The sequence below is a fragment of the Spinacia oleracea genome, chromosome 5, assembly GCF_020520425.1.
Source record: "Spinacia oleracea cultivar Varoflay chromosome 5, BTI_SOV_V1, whole genome shotgun sequence".
In the NCBI taxonomy this organism is placed as follows: Eukaryota; Viridiplantae; Streptophyta; class Magnoliopsida; order Caryophyllales; family Amaranthaceae; genus Spinacia; species Spinacia oleracea.
In genome coordinates this window covers 33,942,524-33,962,692 of record NC_079491.1, presented here as the reverse complement: position 1 = coordinate 33,962,692, position 20,169 = coordinate 33,942,524, and the positions used below count along the sequence as shown (strand labels likewise).

General features: G+C 34.0%; 1 protein-coding gene and 1 long non-coding RNA gene across 3 annotated transcripts; one reads left to right on the top strand and one right to left on the bottom strand.

The window, feature by feature from the left end:
• The first annotated feature begins 4,256 nt into the window (after positions 1–4,256).
• LOC110777053 (uncharacterized) lies at positions 4,257–7,520 on the top strand. Its single transcript, XR_002530317.2, has 2 exons — positions 4,257–4,479; positions 6,944–7,520. It is a non-coding gene; the product is annotated as an uncharacterized lncRNA (long non-coding RNA).
• Positions 7,521–13,964: 6,444 nt separating this feature from the next.
• LOC110777051 (probable E3 ubiquitin-protein ligase ZFP1) lies at positions 13,965–19,655 on the bottom strand. Of its 2 annotated transcripts, XM_021981660.2 has the most exons (9): positions 19,497–19,578; positions 19,268–19,343; positions 19,070–19,170; positions 17,670–17,754; positions 15,901–16,773; positions 15,310–15,662; positions 14,851–14,961; positions 14,540–14,707; positions 13,965–14,382 (listed from the first exon to the last, which is right to left on the bottom strand). In XM_021981660.2, the coding sequence occupies exons 5-9, from the start codon at positions 16,742–16,744 to the stop codon at positions 14,236–14,238; spliced, it is 1,623 nt and encodes a 540-aa protein (XP_021837352.1). In that variant the 5' UTR covers positions 16,745–16,773; positions 17,670–17,754; positions 19,070–19,170; positions 19,268–19,343; positions 19,497–19,578; the 3' UTR covers positions 13,965–14,235. The 2 variants fall into 2 exon arrangements, with proteins under 2 accessions (XP_021837352.1, XP_021837351.1); XM_021981659.2 differs by lacking the exon at positions 19,268–19,343 and having other exon boundaries at positions 19,497–19,655.
• Positions 19,656–20,169: the final 514 nt, after the last annotated feature.

Here is a 20,169-nt window from a genome sequence, read left to right as displayed (position 1 = left end):
TATCTTATTAGGCGTGATAGATCAATCAAGTTAATAGTTTGACAATTTTATAAAAGGGTGATGAAAGCGATTAAATCATATGAGGGACACATTACAACGCACCCTTGAGAGGTGCGTTGTGGTTCTCAGAAAACTAACCACTTGGCTTTGCTATTTCTCCTTTTATTTAACGAATCTCGGGTTTCTAAGCAATGTTCCAGTATTTAGGCTTAATTCATCAAGCTACAAGGGGCAGGATGCGTTCTGTTCGACTTTTGGGTCGATTGCGACAGAACGCTGGATCAATTTCGCAGCGTGAGGCTTAGGCTTAAGACTAGAGTCAATACTCAGGTTATGCAATTGTGTGTCCCTTTCACGTCGGTTTTGAGGCTGTATTTATAGGAAAAGGGTGTGTGGAAATATAGATTTTAAGATACGGATCCAAAAAGAATCCGAAAATAAAACGGCCCCAGGCATTTTCAGCGCCCAGGGCTGGGCGCCGAAGATTTCGGCGCCCAGATCCAGGCGTTGAAAATGGGATCTGGGTCGAGTTTCTTTGTCAGATTTGGACTCTTAGAATACGGAGCTTGTGAGATTTATCCGAGTCTTTTAGTGCGTATTAATTTTATGACGGAATGCGTCTGGGCCCGTTACGAACTCTAGGTTCGTTAGGAATTTAATTAATATGTAACTCTTATTTTCGAATTATACCAGGAATACAAATTCTATCTCTTTTAGGATTTATGTTGGAATGCAACACCTAATTCTGACAGGTTTCTATCTTTTATGACTTTGCCACTTTTAACAACTACCTTTTACGGCGGTTACTATTCTTAACAGGTTTCTATAAATAGCAGTTTTGGCTGAAATGAAAGAGTGATTGAGATTCGTTTATTTTATAGGAGATGCGTTGCCAAGTGGAGATTTATGTTCTCATCATCGAACCTCCCCTTTCGGGAATGGGGACAAAAGTAGGTGTCTACACCCAAAGGAAAAAAAAAGATCCACATATAAAGAATCGAACGCAGGTCTAGGGGCAGTGTAAAGATGATCATATAAACTTCGGTGTAACCAGTTTGGCAAGGGGTATCAGCACATCCATTTGTGCCAGAAAATATATAATATATTTGAGATTTTGAGAATATAGATAAGGTTTTATAAGCAGCGAATTTTTAGATTTCATAATACATATAATGATCCCACATATTAAAATACATACTTATAAAATTTAATTTTCATTGAAAAAACATACGGAGTACTTCCTAGTAAAAATATAATAAAAAAACACTTTTTTGCCAATAACCCCTTATTGAATTAGGAACGAATATTGTATTATTATCTACGATTAAAAAGGATGATTTCACCTTTAAAGAAATCTTATTCGGAATTCTCAAACTCCGTAAAATTATATTAAAAAGTTTCGTTTGAAATGACATATGTGCTGATCCCTCTTGCTAAGGGGGTCACTACTACACTGCTATAACATCTACTCGATCTAACTGCGAGAACTCGTGCTTGATTCTTGACTAGAGAAAAATAACCAAAATTTTAAATGTGACAAACCAAATTATGGGATCATTTTAGTAAATAAAACATCAAACTTAATATTGAATATTTTTTTCAACTTTAACTATGATTTTTTGGTAAATCGTTATCTTTATGGGGACTATCTGATAATTAATTTACCTCATTATCAAAAAAGAGTTGGTTGTTAAAAATATAATTTATTTTTTAAAAATTATATACTACATATTTTTCTGATTACACAAAAGCTTACAATAAAACTTAAAGATACCAGAAAATGTTTACCAATCTCCAAATGAAATTTTTTATTACCGTATGTCTAAACCTGTAAAATAGTAGCGTTATCCAAAAATATAACTCTGTACGTTGTAAATGAATTGTTTAGATCAAACTTTGAAGAGTTAGCCTTTAATGACTAAGTTTGGCTAAGATTACACAAGATTATATAACTTTTGAAGAAATTAAATTTAAATAAAAATAAACTCAAGTAAAATAGATGTGTAACTCTTAACATTTTCATAAACATCTACTGAGTAAGTTGTTTACTTCTTGTTATAATACAAAATTATGACCCACTATCAAGATTAGAAAAAATAGCTAGAACACATGAATGTGTTATAATATTATCTACGATTATAAAGGATCATTTCACCTTTACATAAATCATATTTAGAATTCTCAAACTCGGTAAAATGATCAAAAGATTTATGTTTGCAATGACTTACGTGTTGATACCCCTTGCTAGAATGGTCACTACAACATCTACTCTAACTGCGCAAACCTGTGTTCGATTCTTCTCAGGAGGATAAGTAACCAAATTTTTAATTGCGGATCAAAACCATTTTACGGGATCATTTTAGTCATGAAAAGATCAAAATATTAGATAATTTTTTGGTTACTCGTTTCCTTTATGGAGAATGCATTTAATGCTTTTATGGGGAATTAAAGATAATCAATTGTTGATTGTGTTGGGAACTTAAAACAAATTTGAAATTCAAAATTAAAATTTCAAAACACATTTCAAATTTCAGTTTGAAATTTTCAAAAGAGATAGAATCTTTTAAAATTGAGGTGGCATATTATAAGTGGTGGTGTGCAAGATGCTCTTGCACACCTTGTGTACCTCTATCATCATCCTATTAATCAAAAGTAATTGCAATCATCAAAATCATCAAAACACACGATTATTACGAAATCGAAATCATCAAAATCCAAAAAATGCAAATCATTATTAAAATTGTAAAAATACCTTCATAAATCCGATTATTAGCTGAAGAATTCAAAATTGAAGAAAAAGAACCAATTGAATTTGATGTTGAAGCAGAAAAATCATGGAATATTTGAGAATTTTCCATTTTTTCTCTCTCTAAAACAAATTTACAGAGACATTGTTAGCACTTTCTCTCTCCTCTTCACACATTGAATTCAAACATATGAACCCAAGAAGAATAAATACCTGCAAAAAGGAGTGAAAAGAACTGAACATCAAAAAAATTGCGAAAAACAGAACTGAATCTATGATGTTCTTTTGTTCAAAGAAAGATGTTCTATTTATCTTCGGATTTAATGAAAACGCGTGTTTCGTGTTTAATTGCTGGTCGTTTTGATCCCGGTGCACCATTCTCTACGTGCACACGCCTGCACCATAATTTATAGTGGGCTCCCGAAAATTTGAGAGTAAAAACTTGATGTGAAAACTTGGGGTGAAAAGTGAAAGAGGTGGGGGTGACTTTTTATAAGGGTAAAATCGTATTTTTATGTTAGAATCTGCGGACGTTTTTAACATACGCGTACATCGAATAGCGATACACAAAATATAACTTATGAAAAATACGACCGAAAATATATGTAACTCATGAAAAATACAAGAGTATAACATAATATTATTTGGATGCACAATTAATTATGCACATATCGTCACAGCTCGTATGTCCGTGATCTAATTTACGAACAAAAACTTTTGTGTGTCCCCGATCTACGGTATTTTACTGTACATCCAAATATAAAAGTGAACCAGACCAAAGATATAAGTGACCTTATTCGAGGACTAAAGTTACCTTACTCTAGGATAAATGTGTCCCTAACGATTGAAAAATGCGACCCTAACAATAAACAATGAAGTGACCCTAATCAAAAGTGATATGCTTGTTACAAGTTATAACAATGATCAATACAACACCACATATGAAAATATACATCAAAACACAAATGTAATGTAGGTAGTAGGCTACGTGGAGCTTGACCCCACACCATGTACAATATTGTACATTGCTCTACCCTTTGAGCTAATAACCTTGAAAGTAAGGTACTCCCTCCGTATTTTTTTAAGAGATATACTTGCCTTTTCCGGCCGTATTTATTGAAGAGATACACTTGCCATTTTTAGTAACTTATCAACTCCACCATCTAATTAAATAATACATCTAATATACCATATCACCCACAATCCTATTAAACAAATATTTTCATAAACCCACCCCACCCTCCACCCACCAAAATGACATGGTCCCCACGTATTTAATTATTAAAATATCTATCCAACCCCACTTGATTTATTATTTTGTTTCATTCAATTATTATTCTTAATAGCCGTGCCCGACCAAGTGTATCTCTTAAAAAAATACGGAGGGAGTAACTTATAAATACAATAAAGAAAATTTATAAGTTATAATATCAATAAGGGTAACTAAAAGAACAAAACAGGTGCGGATAACCTTCTTTTTTTAGGCCGCCACACAATATATTATCGTAGATTGGCCTTTCTGAAAAGTTTGTGATTTACGAAACACTAATTACATGTATAAAGTTGTTGGAGTTTGTCCATGGTGTATAAATAGGAAAAAGTTGAGGCGTGTGATAATAATTCGTAATTAGTGGATACAATTTTGCCTCGTTTATCTCTCACAGTATTCCGCGTGGCTCTGTCTATCAGCCCTGTTGAGCGATCCCCTGCCCTCTCTCCACCAAATTCTTCAGGTATAAATTCTAACCGATAAACTGTTTTTTCTGGTCAATTAATCCATGCCCTTTTAACTGTATTTTTATATAAATCAAGATTGATTCAGGTGTTTCTTCGCTAATCAAAATTATTACATCTAACTGTTTTTCATTTTACTTTTGATCCAAAGTCTTTCTTGAGTTTTATAAATTTGGTTTTGAGGTGGGGGAATTGGTTGTAGATATTCTTGTTGTTTCTATTTCTGTCTAGGAATCGCGTAAGGTTTCCGTTTTCGTTTGATCGGCCCGGAATTTGTCCCAAAGTTGTCGCGACTGAAATTTTATTACTTATTAATGTCTTCATTCATTGTATCAATATATCATCCTTTCATATTTGCATATAACTTACTCCGTATATGAGTAGTGAAGTACCAACTAGGTCTATGATTGGGAATTCCGAACAGTGTAATTAATCTGTGTGCATCTTAAACAGTGTTAAAATATTAATCTAGAAAAATCTAGATAATACACTTGTAAAAATAGTGAAATGTATTATGTAGAAAAATCTAGAAATATAATAATCTAGAATAAACTTAGGAAATATTTAGGAGCTAGACTAGATCTAAAACGTCGAATTATCCTCAGAAAAATCTAGATGATCTACGGGAGTAGAAAAATTTAGAAACCATAATACAACAACTATAAATAGGTTGTATGTGCATAAGTTTAGAGTGAGCCCAATCAATAGAGTTCCCACAAAATATATGAGGGGTAGAAACAAGGGTTCTACCAAAGAGATTAGTGAGATACATGAGCTCTCGCAAATATTATTGTACATTTCTTATTAATGTAATCAATGATACAAATACAATTTTGTTATATTATTCGGGTTCATCAAAACTTCCGCGTGCGTCCTCAAATTTCTATCAAACAGTACTAATTTCGTTTCTTAATGTGATGAAATATTGATAGAGTAAGAGAGGATGAGGGAAAGGGGTAAATATTGTGGAGTTAAGAATTGTAAATGTATAAAAGTATATAAAACACAACGTAATAATATTATGAAATAATGGTAGTATATTGTACGTGACAATATTTTAGGTATATCTTAAAATAGTATTTGTGACGGTTAACTCGAAATGAATAATATGAATTGTCATCATAGGTAGTACTCCGTATGTAGGAGCTTTCTGTGTGCTACCCTGAGTTACATGATTCGACTTCTTTCCAATGGTGAATATATCAAGAGAAACAAAGTTGCATGGCACTTGTTTTCCTTAAACAAAGAACACGTCACTAGGAGATTTTTTTATTCCTCCCAAGCTGGTCGCTTTGTTTTGTTGATTGCATTTGGTTGTTGATAATATCAAATCCATAACAAGCAATTTTATTCATAAATTTATTTTCATGTTTGCCTATAAAAGAGAAAATGAGCAATCATTTTACAGAACCAAGCTAGCTTGTTGGTGATGAGATGGATCTATTGTATAATCTATTCCTTGATTTTACCTTGTTTGCGGTCAAGCTTATTCCATACGAGGTCTATTACGAAATCTACTCCATGTTTGAATATGAGGTGTATCTGTGTATGTACATGTACTCCCTTACAAAATTCAGTATGAGGTGAACATGAGAATTAAGTTGATATCACAGTTATCAAGTGTTAGATTTTGTTCCTTCCGAGGTGTTGCTTAGGATTAAGTTGTTACCGCAGCTGTGAATTGGTGGATTTTGTTCATCTGGAGTTGTTGCTGAGAATTAAGTTGTCATCACGGTTGTCAAGTGGTGGATTTTGTTCCACTCCAACTGTTGCTTGTTTGTTTTCTCTTGCTAGTAACGAACGTTTTCAATGTGTCATTATCTAAATATCTTCATATCCTTTGGAGAGTTGGCATCCTATTTTTTAAGTTGATTACTACTAATCAAATTTATTATAAAGTTTTTCCAAGAAAATAAATATACCTAGATAAATATGCATGAATAAGGATAGTCTGAACCAAATTAGACTTGAAATAAATTCATTATCCCTTCTTGAAACAGAAGACTACAGTGGCAAATATATCTCCTACACGTCCAGTGTTCATTTTTAGTCCCTAAGAGAAAGTATTTGAAGTTGCATATCATCCTCTCTCCCAAAATATATTGCATAATGCATTTTTTTTTTTTTTTGCTTCTCTCTTAGTTACGTTGTATCACTTGTATGAAGCACACAGTTTTCTCGATATTATTGTTGTGGAAACTCAAGTAGTTTGAGAACTTGCAAACCTTAAAGTTGGCAGTTGCAGGTGGAACCTTTATGTATCATTTGATCTAGAGAATAGAGATGAATGAGTTGCTTGCTTGTGACATACTTTTATTTTACAAAATGTCGCCTTAAAATATTGAATCCATAGCATAGTTGAGTGATACAACTAGCGCCGACATACATAGAGAGTAAAATGGAGTCAATTAAGCATATGAATTATCTCAAGTCTAAATATATATTTCAAATGTGCACTTGCAGAGTTGCAGGATCAGGTAAAGAAGAAAGAAGAAAGAAAAGAAAACAGGCATAGATGGGGTTTGTGATTGTGATTTCGCTGCCACTACTACTATTGGTCCTAATCATAGTGTTAGTTGCTTATCTGCTACGAAGGAATCGAGCTCGTAGTGTGCAAACACAATACTACGGGCCTCCTGCTCCGCCAATTGGTAGCGCCGCACTGTCAATGGAGGGAAAATCATCACAGGTTTAGGAACTTACTGGGTCAAAGATACAAAAGGTGAATGTTGATAGTGTCTACGAATATATACTGTGAATACAAAAACTTATGTGATAAGAGTGTCAGATGTTTGTATTCTGGATGCGCTTAATTTTGTGGTGGTTGATATCTCATGTCTGTGAAAAACAGGATAAAAATGAAGTTATTGGAGAAAAGTAATTCTGAGAGGAGAAAGGAGTCCAAGTTGTGACTTAGTAAAGCAATGTAGCTTAGTTAAGAGGAGTAATTGGTGTTAGTGTGAGAAATGTGACAATTACTTTGAAACTGAGTGTTGTTGTTGTCCATTAATTTGTTAACTTGTTTTGGATAGTGCATGAATCAATTTATATTGGAATATCAAAACAAAAAGAAGATGGTTGGAATATCTGAAAGCACTAAATGATGGAAGTATTATGTTCAAGTGAAGACCAGCAGTATAGACCCACTGGGGATAATCGATCACTAATCAACAGCTAGCACTACGTAGTGAAGGTTTTATGAGAGAGGAGTACAAGTAACAATACAACAATAATGATTAATGAATAATAATTAAATGAGGGTGGCGTGAAGGATGTCATGGAACGAGGGATGATACACTTATTACTGAAAGGGGCTTCTTGCGGGGTGCATAATTCAACAAGAGATGGCAGAAGTTTGGTGTCTGTCTTCAAGATACACATCGCACGCAACATACAACCGAATTGAAATTCATACAGATTCGATGGAGCTGGGGAAGTGCAAGTTTTTCACCACAACTTAGAAACACAACTATATGTCTATTGATTTCCTCCTTATCGGTATCCTCAGCTGGTAGTATTTTTTGATCCATGTAATAAACAATTCCGGAAATTAAAAATATGCAAAACTTATCCATTCTCAGAATGCGTATCACAAATTAGAATGAATTTCAAGTCAACTAATACAACAACAACAAAACCTTAGTCCCAAAATTATTTGGGATCGGCTAACATGAATCGTCGTAAGAGATCGTCATTTTCACCAATCAAACTAAAAAGGAGCAAGAAGTAATAAGAAAAACAAGGAAGAGAAATTGGAATTAATCAAAGTAAGATAAGAGAAAAATGTATATATATTATAGAACAAATATTGTAAGAGATAATAAAAAATAAGTAAAGTTTAAAATAAATGAATAAGTAAAATAAGTATATTTCAAAATATATAGCATGTAAATTAAAGAAATATAATTTAAAAGAATTTTAAAAATAAAATAAAAATAAAAATAGAAAGAAACAAAAACATGAAAACTTTATAAATCAACTGAAGTCATCAATGTATATTCTCTCCCTCCACTCTGTCCTATCCAACGTCATATTTTCCACAAATTTCAAAGTTAAGACAGTAGTTCAGGGGGAATGAAGTATATTTTATAAGAGTTAATTTCGTCTTTTATTTTCTTATATGTCATTAAACTTGCCTACATTTTGTACTAGTGTTGTCTATTTCGTCTATTCCTTCATAATTCTTGTTTATGTGCTATATAATCAGATATAAGAATCACCACTTGAAATTGTTACTTTTTCAATGATTAATCCATAATTTCACATGTTGCTCAAATCAATTAGGTATTTTTTATTTGGCAACTCAGTTAAGTTAAAACACAAAGAATTAGGACTTTTGTGTTATTTATCAATTGTGATGATTTGATTTTGATTTTGTAAAATAGAGGTACAACACAGGCAAAGAACAAAGAACAATCGTGAAACATATACGGGTTATATGGTTTTGGATATGATGTAATTTTTATTGAATACCGTAAACCATAGATCTGAAATAGAAATCTCAAAATTAAGGTTGATTTCATTTTGCGGCCAATATCTTAATGTTGTTTCGAATTTTGTGAGTGAATTGAACTTTGAACTTTGAACTTTGATATATGTATCTCAACTGAAGAAGTTAAAGGAGTTGTATCCATGGTTGCTCATATTCTAGGTTGGTTACAAAGGACAAAATGAAGATGCCATGATCAAACCAGGAGTAATCTTGGACATGAGGGTTGTTCAATTCCATATGGCTCAAATCCAATGGGAGGAATGTCCTATTCATGAGGCTAGCTAGGAAAATGCAAAACATTTGAACAAAGGTTCCCCTAACTCTGATTGTATTGTCCAGAATTGACCCTTCTTTTTTAAACAAGGGTGGTGTGTTAAGGCTGTTTCTCTAGACTTTGTAACTAACTAGTTTTGGCGGGAAAGGTTGTTACACAAGCTTCTAACAGATTTCTGTTGACCTCTATTTCAATTGAGCTGTACTTGGATCTGCTTGTAATAATCATTCAAGACATAATACAATTCCTCTTTCTTTCTCCTCCCTTATTCTCTCTCTCTTCTAGAAATTCATTGAGAACTCTAACAGAAGCCAGAATGTAGGAAGGTTGCCTTCCTGTATCAGTTTTATACAGTGGCGGTGTTAGGATTTTCTCATTAAGGGTTCGGAATCCTCGGACGCATATAATAAAATCATAATCCAAAATTCAAATTACAACAAATAATTTAGGGGGCACATATACTACTACCATAACATTGAAAAAAGTTATAATTAAACTCGACGAGCTTTCATATTTTTAGGAATCGGAGATTTTGGGTATTTCTCTGCCTGTTAGAGTCGTGGGTTTACAGTAAGTAAGAAAGAGAGTTAGAGTTACCGTTCCTGTTTTAGAAAACCAGGGAAAAAAACAAAAAAAACGGAAGAAGGGAGTCGATCCCCTGACCTTTGGTTTGGTTAATAAAGCAAAAACCACTACTGCGCCCTTTTAGTTGTCTCATAATGCGCATTTACTATTACTTGACCGTTTATCTGTTTTTTTAAATCTGCCAGATTTTATTTTTAGCTAATAAGAGTTCAATTGAACCACTGTACCCTTACTAACACCGCCTCTGATTTTATATTCCTTATGAAACCTATTCCACAAACAGAATCCTCCAATAATCCATCCCCCGCTATTAGAATCACTAATTTTAAGTTATTTGAAAAACCATCCTAGCTTTTTCCTTCACTGCATAATGCCTATGATCTTACAAAATGAAAACTAAATCGAACAATGCTGAGTCGCCCCTTAAGATCAGTACACTTGTCCTACCATTCTACGAGTAAATAGTAAGAATAGGGATCCATTTCCATCTATGATAACGTTTGGTTGACTATAAGAAGTAAAAGTTCATAGGAATAAGATTTTCCCATGTATTCACATTATCTAGGAAGTAAGAAATATTGTTTGGTTGAATATGGGAAGTAATTAGGTAAGCAACTCTTCCATTTTGTGAGAACTGGAAGTTTCTAGGAAGTTTGACTTCCCACATTTTTGCAAGCCAAACAACACCACAACCAAGGCCGTCTTCGGCTATTCGGTGGCCCTGTGCTAAATATAGATATTGAGCCCCTATAAATTTGTAGGGACCGTTATTTAATATAAAACACATAACTATTATATTATTATTTTTTTTTCTTATACAAAATATAATGTCAAATTAATAATATATTTAACATTTTATGAGGGTTAGTTTAAGAAAAGAAAGAAAATGTTTGATAAAAGGGTGATTTTTTTTAGTAAGGAAAATTAGAATAAAGTGAAAAGCAAAAAGGAGAAGATTGGTTGTTTTATTGTTTAACAAAGAAGCTAAAAAGATATAACTGTAATGTGTTGGGATTTAACTAGCAATTTAGGGCCCCAAATTTTTGTGGCCCACTGTTGGACCGCCCTCCCCTTGTCAATGTTAAACTAAATGGATAACATTTCGACTAAGAGAAAACAAGTGAGACAATTAAGCCTTGTGTTCTTCACCTGATTTGGTCTGATTGATCAAGTTTGTAGTCTATTCTGATTGTTTTATTTTATTATTTTTTGCCTTGGAATCTCGATTTCATCAATTTCAGGAAGAGACAATCGTATAATTTGAGCAACGGGTAACCTTGACTTTACTTTTGACGTCTTCACTTTTTTTCATCTACTGATCCAAATACTCCTTTACACTCTTTTGCAAATGTAATTCGAAAACAATGAAGTCATAGCAAAAATAATTATATCATGATTGCTCGAAGCAAGCTGAAAAAAACAATCAACTTCCAAAACGTTCAAGCTAGCACAAATGTGCTTGACAATTGATCACTTTTTCTGATTGCAGATTTTGCCACCCGACCGATAACCCGAGTCGAAATTACGGAGAGAAATCCGAACCCGAATGACCTGAAAACGACCCAATTTGACTCATTTATCGTATTTTGTAGTAATTAATATTAAGTTTTACAATATTTCTGATATGTTTTTGACACAAACCAAAATCGACCCGAAACCAAACCCAAACCCAAACCTGACCTATTGACCCAAATTGCCACCCCGAGGATTTTGGAATGTTGGAAAACGATTTCAATTATAACCTTTCATACTTTCCAGAGTGCCTCACAATTAAGAGAGTAGGTTTTATCACTCACCTAAAAATCCCCCCAGCACAGATAAAAAGAAGTGCAAGTAATATACATTGAGTTCATCAATGAATTTTTAGAATTTAAAATTCCACCAGAATGTGTAGTAACAAGTTTTCTATGCATGAAATTTAATAGTCTTACATCACTCATTAGTATTAACCAATTCAGTATTATCCGCACTCTGCTGATGCATATTCTACCCAAATATGGAAGAAAAATGGATCCATCGAATTCCCTGGTAAGTTCACCATTTCCACATCTAAACAAGGGAAAAAGGGACTCTTCACTCTTCACTCTCCCTAGTCCCTTTTCTCCATATTCCCTCATACACACACACTGTTCAAATTACTGCCATATATCTGATACATGAGTTTTTAAAGAAGAAAACTCTGATGTGACAGCACATTCTACTCAACTGGCTCATCTTTCATTCAGCATAACAACCATGAAAATAACTTCCTTTAAAAGCAAGTCATCTTCTAGCATCATTCCCAGCTTTTACATGCTAGTTCTTATTTTCCAAGGACAGATAACAGGGGTTACATGTTAAGACCTATGCACATTCTAATATTTTGTAGTTGTTACATTCGCAAAATTGCTACACAAACAATCATCATTTTTTCTTAAACCTTTATTACTTGGCAGAATGGTTGAATCTCAAGGCTACAAAGCCTTAAGTTGGCAGTCTGGTTTCGCACTAGCCAAATTCAGAACCATGAACCATCAATCCCTTCCAGTTTCCTCAAGCCTATCAATGCTGTTATCTGACTTATCCCTATGCACTAGGTTTGACATATATCAGGCCTAGAACAAACGTTAACGGAAACCCAATGGGTGAAAGGGAGACAAAGACATGTGACTGGGAAATAAAACTCCAATCATCAAAAACTCACACGACTTGCAGAGTTGTTGGCCTTGTTAGGGTAACAACTAACAAGTCAATAGGCCTATATGTCGACAGATTCTTCCCTCCCATATTCTCCACCGCCATGAAAAGGTGGATAACTTAAAACCACACCTTTTTCACCAAGGAACTTCGGAAGAGCCCTCGTGGTCAGAACTCTGAAGAGCCAACCTGACCTATGCAAAAGCACATTTTGTATGTTCTAACTTCTACTGAAGTTATAGTAGTTTCAATGTTTGATAGCTTCACTTAATAGACAGCTCACAGACTGATGGACTTAAGAACCTAATAATTACAGCCTAAAAGTCCCATTCGAAAATTCTTCAAGAATCATATCAATCAAAATTTTAGCAAAACTCGTAGCCCATTTCAGCTGTAAGAACCGACTCAACTGAAATTCTAAAAAAAATAATTCAGGTGGTCAGGATCTTATGTAAATAAAGACCATAATCCAAGTTCCCACACAGTAATACAGGAAAAGATTCTAACCGTGACGTAGAAGCACAACATGCAGCACACATCTCAAGAAACTATATCTATTGAGTGTCGACTCCCTAGTTCCTAATCGCTACAATCAAGGGAAAAAGTATAAAATAAGTATTGGATGCATGATGCATCAGGTAAAGATACTCACGGGCAATGCTCTCCATTCTGGATCTCTACACCAAGAAACTCAACAGCAAGATGCCAAAGTGCCTTTGTACGACATTTTTCTGCTCCGTTCAAGAAAAGGAAATGTCTAGAGCAAATCAAAATCACAGTCTCACAGGTACTACTTGTCATGCACTTCAATGGATCAGATTCAAGTACAGGAGTTTGACTTAAATGAAAGGAAAACCCTAAAAAAGGATAAGAGTAATTCTGAAGCAAGAGCATACTTTAGAAATGGTTGGTATTTTGAAGTGTCACCCAAATCTTTCTTTGGATGAAGGCAACAGTGCCTATTAAGAGAAGATTAATCAAAGTGATCATATTTCAGACGGAAGCAAATGAAATCAAGAAACAATACTTGTACAATCGCGGAGTCACACCGGAGGGAAACTAATCTTGAGATCATTACGCAAAGCATCGCCAACAAGAATCTTTCCTTTGATCAGCTTTGCCACCTTTTTCTGAGCTGAAGGAAAATCCTTTCCTGCAAAGATCATCCATAAGAAAAATGTAAGCAATACAAACAAATCATGTCATTCTTTATGAAGGCCCAATAATATAATACCTTGTCTTCAAGAACTTTGCAATTATTTTATTCCTCTTCATTTATCAATGGCTCGTAATCCTGATCAAAAAGAGTTGCAGGCATAACATGAAGGTTTTGTTTATTTCAAACTCAGATGCAAGCACCCATTTCTGCTGTGCGGTTTATGCAATTACGTATATATATACCAAGCCTTAATCTCAATTTCTTTTGAACGCACTCGTGATTGGTACAACCACAAATATTAGCTCAAAATCACTGTCAATATTTCTTAACATAATATATGCAAAAATCATATAATAATATGTCAATATTTTCTTAACAAAATATATGCAAGAATCCTTTAGAAGTTACCTTAATATACATTTTTTTTAAATGAAAAAAAAAAATCTAAGAACACAACAGGAGACACACATGTCATTCCTGGTGTGTCTTTTAATATATAGTTATTGATTATTGATGATAAGCACGTGAAGCTTTTTGCTTCCTTCATCATAATATACCGATTTTGAACATCATTTATCTTCAGGTTTCGAAACCAAGGCAACCGATTTACAAATGGGGCACACATTCTTCAAGAGCAGCCACTTCTTCAAGCAATCTAAATGGTATTCATGTCCGCATTCTAGGGTTCCCAGCTTCTCATCGGCTTCATATTCATCCTGCAATACCAAAACCCACAGTAAACATATTGCTTACAAAGCTTAATTTCATTTACCAGGCTTAGGTTTCAATTGATATTTTCATTTTCTTGGCTTTTTCCATGCATATAAGCAAAGATCAGGGTGAAAACATTTGCAAAACATCATGTAACTTTACCTGGCATATAATACATGAATCGTTGTTTGTATCACTACATGGCAACTCCTCTAAATTGATAGTAGCTGAAGTAGAATGGTATCTTCTTGTTTTGAGATGGCATCTGATGTCTTTCTCCGTGAGCCCAGTATTTACTGTGCCAATCCGTTCACTCAAAGCAAGAAGCTCCTGTAATAAAAGAAGCCAAATATCATATAACCATTGCCAGGGTATGACGACATCTGCTAGAGGTTGTAACAATCCGAACGATAAATATATAATCTGCAAAAATAGGTAGTAATTAGAAATTAATTTCTCAGTTCATAACTCACCTCATAGGACATGTTGTCGATGTCCAAACGCATATCCCTATGATGATCAATGATGCTCTCAACGTCATAGTCTACTTCATAAAAGTTTGGGAATTCCAAAATCGCAACCCTCTACACGCAGTGAAGCAGAGATTTAACATTTAAATAAAATAAAAAAAGGCTTTTATCTAAATTGAACTTCATGTAGCATTTTAGTATTACTTTAACTAATGAAGACCCAGATAATGTTAAATTGCCTTTACCTATTCATGCCCAGAGCAATAAAGGAGTAATTATAAAGTAAAAGCAGACTTTTAGCATCCTACATAAAAGCAGATATCTACATTGGATTTCAATCAGAAGTGTACACAAGTAGTATTTTTAAGCAGCTGTTTCAACTCACGACCCAAGTTATGTAATTCTGCTACACCTATTCAAGCCCAAAGCAATAAAACAGTGAGAGTACGGAGAGTGACATACATCTACTGGCAGAGTCCTGAAGCGAGGAAGATCACGGCGTCTGGAAGCTACATCGTGCACAAGGCTTCTTCCTTGGGAGCGATATATTCTAATGCCTGTTGGCCGATTTGTTGGTTCTGCGCTTTCTTGAGATATAGACAAAAGATCATGATGCATTCCATCACTTGGTGGAACTCTACTTGGAGCAGCTAGAAAAGGAGGATAGCAAGCGGCACCATACCCTCTCACACCTTGAATATTCTGTGGTGGATGTAGATTGTGGTGTTGTTGAACAACGGGTGGTGAGTGCAAGAAATTTGCAGGGCCATGGTTACCATTTCCCAACTCAGGTGAACCTCCATGAATATTGCTCCCTAGATGGACATACAAACAAAATTCTGATTACCCAACATCATCACAATTTAACTACATAACTAAATTTGCAACAACTCAAAAGCACACACCTTCTGAACATTCAAAATATAAAATAAAAACAGAATTCTCTCTGAAAAATCAATAGTTTTTGGAAAGAAAATCATAAATCGTGGGTGCCTCTTCTCTTTGTGAGATATCATGATAAAAGAGACAAATCACAAAAAATGAAAATATTACCTTGAAAATAAGGCACCATGGGAGGACCACTCCACGTTAAACCCCCAGCACTACTAATTGTATTACTAATTGACTGTTGGTCCAACCATGAGGAACTCGATGGCTGAAAGGATTGTCCCCCGTAATTTCCTTGAAGCATAAAACTATTATAGTTATGCACCATAACCGAATCCATATGAGCCCCAACAGCACCAGATCTATGTCTTGCTCCTGATACTACCTCCATTGTTGGGGAAGAGCCATTACCTCTGTAATCTGGCAAGGGAAGTGATGATTCAATAGAAGCAGACCCAGAATCATAATGACTGCCAGTCATAGGAGCAGCTGAAGAACTACTAGGTCCTGCAGAAGCACCAAAATGCTGAACATTCCCTGGGATGCCCTCTGAACTTTTCCTCTTACATAACTCCCTAACACCTTCTGCTGACAAATTGCACCTTCCATGATCATTATTAAAAGGACCCACATTGCCTCCATAGTTGCTTGAAGATGGTAAATGGTCCACAAATCCATGGTTAAGTGGAACTGGAAACACCCTAGCCCCAGATGCAAGGTCCAAGTGCCCGTTAAAGAAGTTAGGATGATTTGCTGCAGGGTGGTTAGGCTGATTATACTGTGACATCCCATAAAAAGCTGGTCTACCAACATGCTCAGGTATATGGTGGAGATCGAAGTTGTTCACACTGCCAGATGGAGGCAGCACCTGATTTATATGTGACCGTGGGAAATTAGATGTGCTTCCCAGAAGGATGCAGGGCTCGGAATGGAGATGATTTTGATCTTGTTGTCCATTTGTAAAATCAAGAACCCGTTGGCTGCTACACAACAAATCTCTTTCATTCATGTTTGGAAAATAGAAGATGATTCCTATAACTGTAAGACAGAAAAAGCTGTCAAAATTTGTAACTCAAGAAGCAACATTTAATGATAGGGGAAATTTAACCAATAGATTTAACTGTTTATGCATAGTTCCATACCCGTGTCCGACACCCTACCTGAGTCTGAGTAACATAGCCCAAAACGAAGAATTAATTGATTTTTGACATTTAACGGTTCAACAAGAGAGTCACGTCATAACTAACACGAAACCCTAAATTTAATCTTTTTGACATGCAAGATAAACATGTATCAATAATTTCAAAGAATAGCATTGCATAGTAATACAAAAAGTATAACTAAAGGAATAATCAAAATCAATTGCCGAACTGAATACACGAGTTAAAATTTAAGTTAGGTCTATTCACAAGCCAGTGACAAATATTCTATTCATCATATGATAGACAAAGTGGACCATGCTTGTCATCAATAATCCACACTAATGAATTCCATAGCCTTAGGTGTTCAAAACATACTTTCACCAAAATAACTAGGTTCTATATGAGCATAAGTATCCTCCAAAATGCATATATAATCTTTCAATACATCCCTTGAACTATAAATTGTGAATTAAGCTATGTCCCCAGCTTCAAAAAGAACCCCATATAATTTCAATGATAACACATCAGCCCAGCAAAAAAGCTTAAAAGCATCTACACATTTTTCGCCGTTTTCTACTCACATAGTCACATCATATTTCCCAGAAAATTCTACATATCATTATTTGGTTATTCATGCGTTATTTTATAAGCCCATTCCACATATCTCTTTTAATTAAATCACGTTCATATATTTAATATCTGATTATAATCATAAAAATATAAGCAAAAATCATCGCACGATATTGCAGATTGAACATAAATACTAACTGTCAAATATAATATAGCTCTTACCATGAAAATAACATCAATAATTCAAAATAAAAGTTGAGAACTTTGATTGTGGCGGATAATTATAATCAGCAACCGAGTAAATAACCTGCAAATTTAACAAAAATCTCACAAAATCAGGTGAGATGCAAATCATCGAAACCAAACATACCCAGAAAAATTTAAGTTATATTACAGTTTCGTGGGTTAAAAACGTCTTAAAAAATGGTAATTGGTGCATAAATTGTTGAAGTTCGAAACACTAATTTCGTAACTATGAGTCCAAAAAAAAATTACAAGAAAAATGAAGCTGATAATGATGGATCGAAACAATTTAACATAGATGAAGAACAAGTTAATCCATCATCAAAACCCAAACTGGGGAAATTCTGATGAAAAATGGGGGAAATTAGAACAACCCAGTTGATAATTGATGATCAATTGAAGGAAACAAAAAAAAACAAATTAATGTGTGCCCGGCTCTCTTTAAACCTAGTTGGCATCTCAATGTAAAGTAGAAATGATGCAATAGGTCAAGGATAAGGACTCCAAAGGCACGTAAGCCAATTAAACAAAAAAAAAAATTAACTGGAACAAACTAATTTAATTGATTTGATCAAAATTCTGGAAGAACATACTTTAGAACTTAAGAAAAAAAAAATGAATTTAATTGATTTGATAAAACTTCTGGAAGAACATAGAACCTACGAAGTAGTTTGAACAACAAAGTCGGACTAACAATAGCAAATAAACCTTGAATAATTGGAATTTCCTCTAATCATGCCAAAGATCATGAAAATGAAATGCTAAATTATTCAATTTTTACAAAAAAGGAACTCTTAGAAAACTGCCAATAATTAAAGAAAAAAGATAGAGAGAAATCTTGATTGATCCAGGGAACACCATAGAAGAATTAAATAGAGTGATGCAAATTGATACTAGAGAAACGAAGGGGTTTCGAAATCTACTTAGTGATTCAAAGTTCTTTTATCACTTGTGACTTTAAGATAACAATTCTTCAAAGTAGCCCATAAAAATCGAAACAACTGCTTCAGACACTGTCAGCCAAGACTAGCAAGGATGTTCAGGTTGCTATAAAAGTCATTGTGAGGATATTCCACGAATTTTTGTATACCATTGGTTAACTATGATTCTAATGAGCTAGGGTTTAAGTCATGCATAATGCTTAAATAGAAGTGCCTAGCTCTCTAATAGGGAGTTCGGATTATCAAAAGCTTGTTTAATGTCATATTGTAGGTTAATCCTAGCATCCCAATACGGAATTAGGATTATCAAAGACTAACTCTCTAATACGGAGATTGAAAAATGATAGCTTTAACTCCACCATCGTTTTTGGCCTTGCAAAGGAAACCAGTAATAAAAATAAACAAAGAAATAAGAGGGAGGAAAAGGTATCAACATACAAACGCTTTACTTGCTTCTCTCGTAGTAGTTCCTCTTCAGCACAATTATGTCCACCCTCAGCTGTTGTCGGGAGAAAGATCTGCTTCTTCTTCTCCTTCAGCTACAACAAAACAACAGGCAACACTAACTTTTTATAAATAAATACGAAAACATGAACAACATTTAGAAATTAAAATCAATTCTGCCATAAAGCTCACCTAATTAATAATGGATTTAAAAGGTACCAAAAGTAGTGCATGAATTAGTAACCAAACAATTCAGAATATATGAATTCTTGTGCCCGAAATGTCGAATTAATTCAAGATAGATGAAGAACAAGTAAGTTAATCAATCATCACAACTCAAATTGGGGAAATTCTGATGAAAGTTTTGGAAAAATAAGATTAACCCAGTTTAGAATTGATGATCAATTGAAGAAATACTCACCAAATTAGGGATTGATCGCCGGATAAAGATAGATCTTACAATCTTTGACGACGAGCAAATAGACAGGAATGGAGAGAGAAAGAATAAATGGGAAGGCTAACAACGCTGGGTTTTCTATTTATCGTTGTTTTTCCGCCAAATATTTATTTTGCAGAAACTTCCTACATAAAATATAACCGTTTTTATTTTAGGAAATAAACATGGTGCCTTATCAAAATGTATTTGGAAATTCAAAAAGTGTCCGTTTGGTATAATTCTTTGGAATCAAGGAATTTTTGTGGGCGGTTAAAAAAAATGGTAAAAATAATAAGGTAAGTTGTAATAAAATTTTATTTATTATCGAAAAAAAAAATAAGGCAAGTTTTAAGTTTTATTATTAAATGCAAAAAATAAAAAGAATTGGTGTTTTTTTCAATGGAATAGAGGATGACAAAATCATCTAACTTTTGGTTGAAATTTTGTTAATGAATTATAATATGTACTACTTCTTTATTTTAAAAAAAAAAAAAAAATCCAAAATCCTTTCTCAAATTACAAATAATTAAAATTCATAAATAATACTCCGTAATAATTTTTCATTTAAACAACAAAAGTGATACAACTTCCATTAAAATAAGGTTAGTTCTATTCAACTTACTACCTATTTAATTTTGTGTTAGCGTTTAGGGATGTC